Source organism: Balaenoptera acutorostrata, chromosome 7, assembly GCF_949987535.1.
Source record: "Balaenoptera acutorostrata chromosome 7, mBalAcu1.1, whole genome shotgun sequence".
Taxonomy (NCBI): domain Eukaryota; kingdom Metazoa; phylum Chordata; class Mammalia; order Artiodactyla; family Balaenopteridae; genus Balaenoptera; species Balaenoptera acutorostrata.
This window is the reverse complement of record NC_080070.1, coordinates 100,769,449-100,771,630: the sequence shown is the minus strand read 5'-3', so window position 1 is coordinate 100,771,630 and position 2,182 is coordinate 100,769,449. Positions and strand designations below refer to the sequence as shown.

At 40.2% G+C, this 2,182-nt stretch overlaps 1 protein-coding gene across 1 annotated transcript; it reads right to left on the bottom strand.

The window, feature by feature from the left end:
• Positions 1-466: 466 nt before the first annotated feature.
• LOC103004603 (60S ribosomal protein L31-like) lies at positions 467-838 on the bottom strand. The gene is given in 1 exon segment (XM_057550479.1): positions 467-838. A coding segment is annotated over 1 exon segment (372 nt).
• Positions 839-2,182: the final 1,344 nt, after the last annotated feature.

The window sequence follows — 2,182 nt, the reverse complement described above, 5'->3', positions numbered from 1 at the left end:
ACTAAAAACACCTCATGGGGCCACTACAAATAAGTGAGCTAAAAAGGAACTGTACATATTTCATTAAATCTAAGACTATCAAGTGTATCATTTTAGTTTGTTAAAATGTGAAAAATGGCAATTAAGTTCTACATGCCAGTTTCTGGAAAAATGTGTATCTTAGAATCAACAAAACCTGCATGTAAAAGCATTAGCATTATGCCCACAATGTCCCAACTACCTAAATAGTCATTCACAAGCCAGGTTGCCCTTCGAAACCACCTTAGAACACCTGCCTAGACCCTGTCCAAATATTCAAAAACTCCAGGGACTGGGGAGAAGGGGCCCAAGCACAGTACTTAGGAAATGCTCTCCAAATGATCCTGTAGTTGGGAACTGCTTAAAGATATACAAGATTTTAGCTGCAACTAGAAAAGGAAAATTAAGATGCGAAGGCAGTTCTATAACTTTATTCAACAATCAGCAGTCAGTTCTCATCCACATTAACTGTCTGTAGATTTTTTAAAGTGGTGACAGGTACATAGGTAACAAACATATAGAGCTTGTTTGGTGAATCTTCATTACGTTTTCTGGACAACCACTCACGGATACGGTATGGGACATTCCTTATTCCTTTGGCCCAGACAGCTTTGTTGAGCCTGGTATCAATGTGTACATCTGGAGTTCCCATCTCCTTCATGGCAAATTTCTGGATTTCTTAGAGCGTTCAAGGGGCATGCTTCTCGAAACCCACTGCATGGATGTGCTTGTGAATGTTGATAGTGTATTCTCTGGTCACCAACTCGTTGATGGCGGACCGGCCCTTCTTCCTCTTGCCACCCTTCTTTGCGGGAGCCATCCTGCCGGGCCCTGGTTGGCACGGAAGGGCTCAAGGGATTGTCCATCTTATGGATATTTTTTTGATTTTCCTTGATTTTCTAACTGCTTTTTGTTTTCTTGCGCTCTTTTAATGTTCCCAAATCATGCCATCTATGAAGTCATCTTCGTTTCCTCCTAGAGTTGTCTCATTGAATCCTTCTTTCTCCTGCCCCAGTTTATTATACTGATGACTCAATAGTCCTGCTCTATAGCTTTCATCCTGAGGTTTTCCTTTGCTGCTGTCCTGATTTGGTTCCACAGTTTCATGGTAACATAGCTATCTGGGAAGATAGGGAGTATTTAAGATCATGGACTCTGGAGCCAGACTGCTCAGGGTTAGATCTTAGTTCTACAACTTACCAATAACTTAGGTAACTTATTTGGCCCCTTTATAACTCAGTCTTCTATTCTATAAGATAATAATAGCAATAGTATATACTTCATAGGATTGTTGTGTGGGTAAATGTAATAATACATGAAAAACACACACAGCACAGTGCCTGGCACAAAATAAGCACTCAGTAAATGCTAGCTATTATTAGTTATCTTCTTTCTTTATTTCTCTTCTCCTTGTTTTGTGGGAGTGCATCCTCAGATGACTTCCTAATAAAGAGTGAATAGATCAGATATTCTGAGGCTTTGCATCTCTGAAAATATCTTTATTCTGCTCTCACACTTAATTGACAGTTTTGACAGGTTTAGAATTCTAGATTTTGATGACTCATTGCCCCTTCCCTTAAGTGACCCCGGACTATAACACTGTTAGAACTATCATATCTAGTTTCTATAGTGTTTCTGACTCATATTGTCACTTTTGTCTTATTTTATTCTTTTGAAATGATTCACTAAGTCCAAATCACACTCAAGGCAAGGGGAACTAGGCTCCGCTTTTGGAGGTCCTAAAAAAGAATTTATGAACATATTTTAAGCCAACATGGTCTGCCCTCTGGGATCAAATTATTTGCATTCATCTCACATACAAAATAGCCTCACCCCATACTGAGAATCTCTCCTCAAAGTCCCAGCCCTTTATAACATCAGCTCAACATCCAGGATGTTTCATCTCAATTAGGTCCAGGTGTGGATGAAGCGCCTCAGATGCAGTTTCTTAAGCACAGGTTCTTGAGTACACTTCCCCTCAATCCGAATACCTGTGACTTAAAGGTACAATCGACACTCCATGATGGGACAGGCATAGGATAATCAGAATAGACACTGCTCTTCAAAAAGTAGGAAACAAGGAGCTACACAAGGTTCACTGGTCCATTGCAATTCTGAAATTCAGCTGGACACAGCTTGGCTGTTCCTTCATTGGGATGCAAAG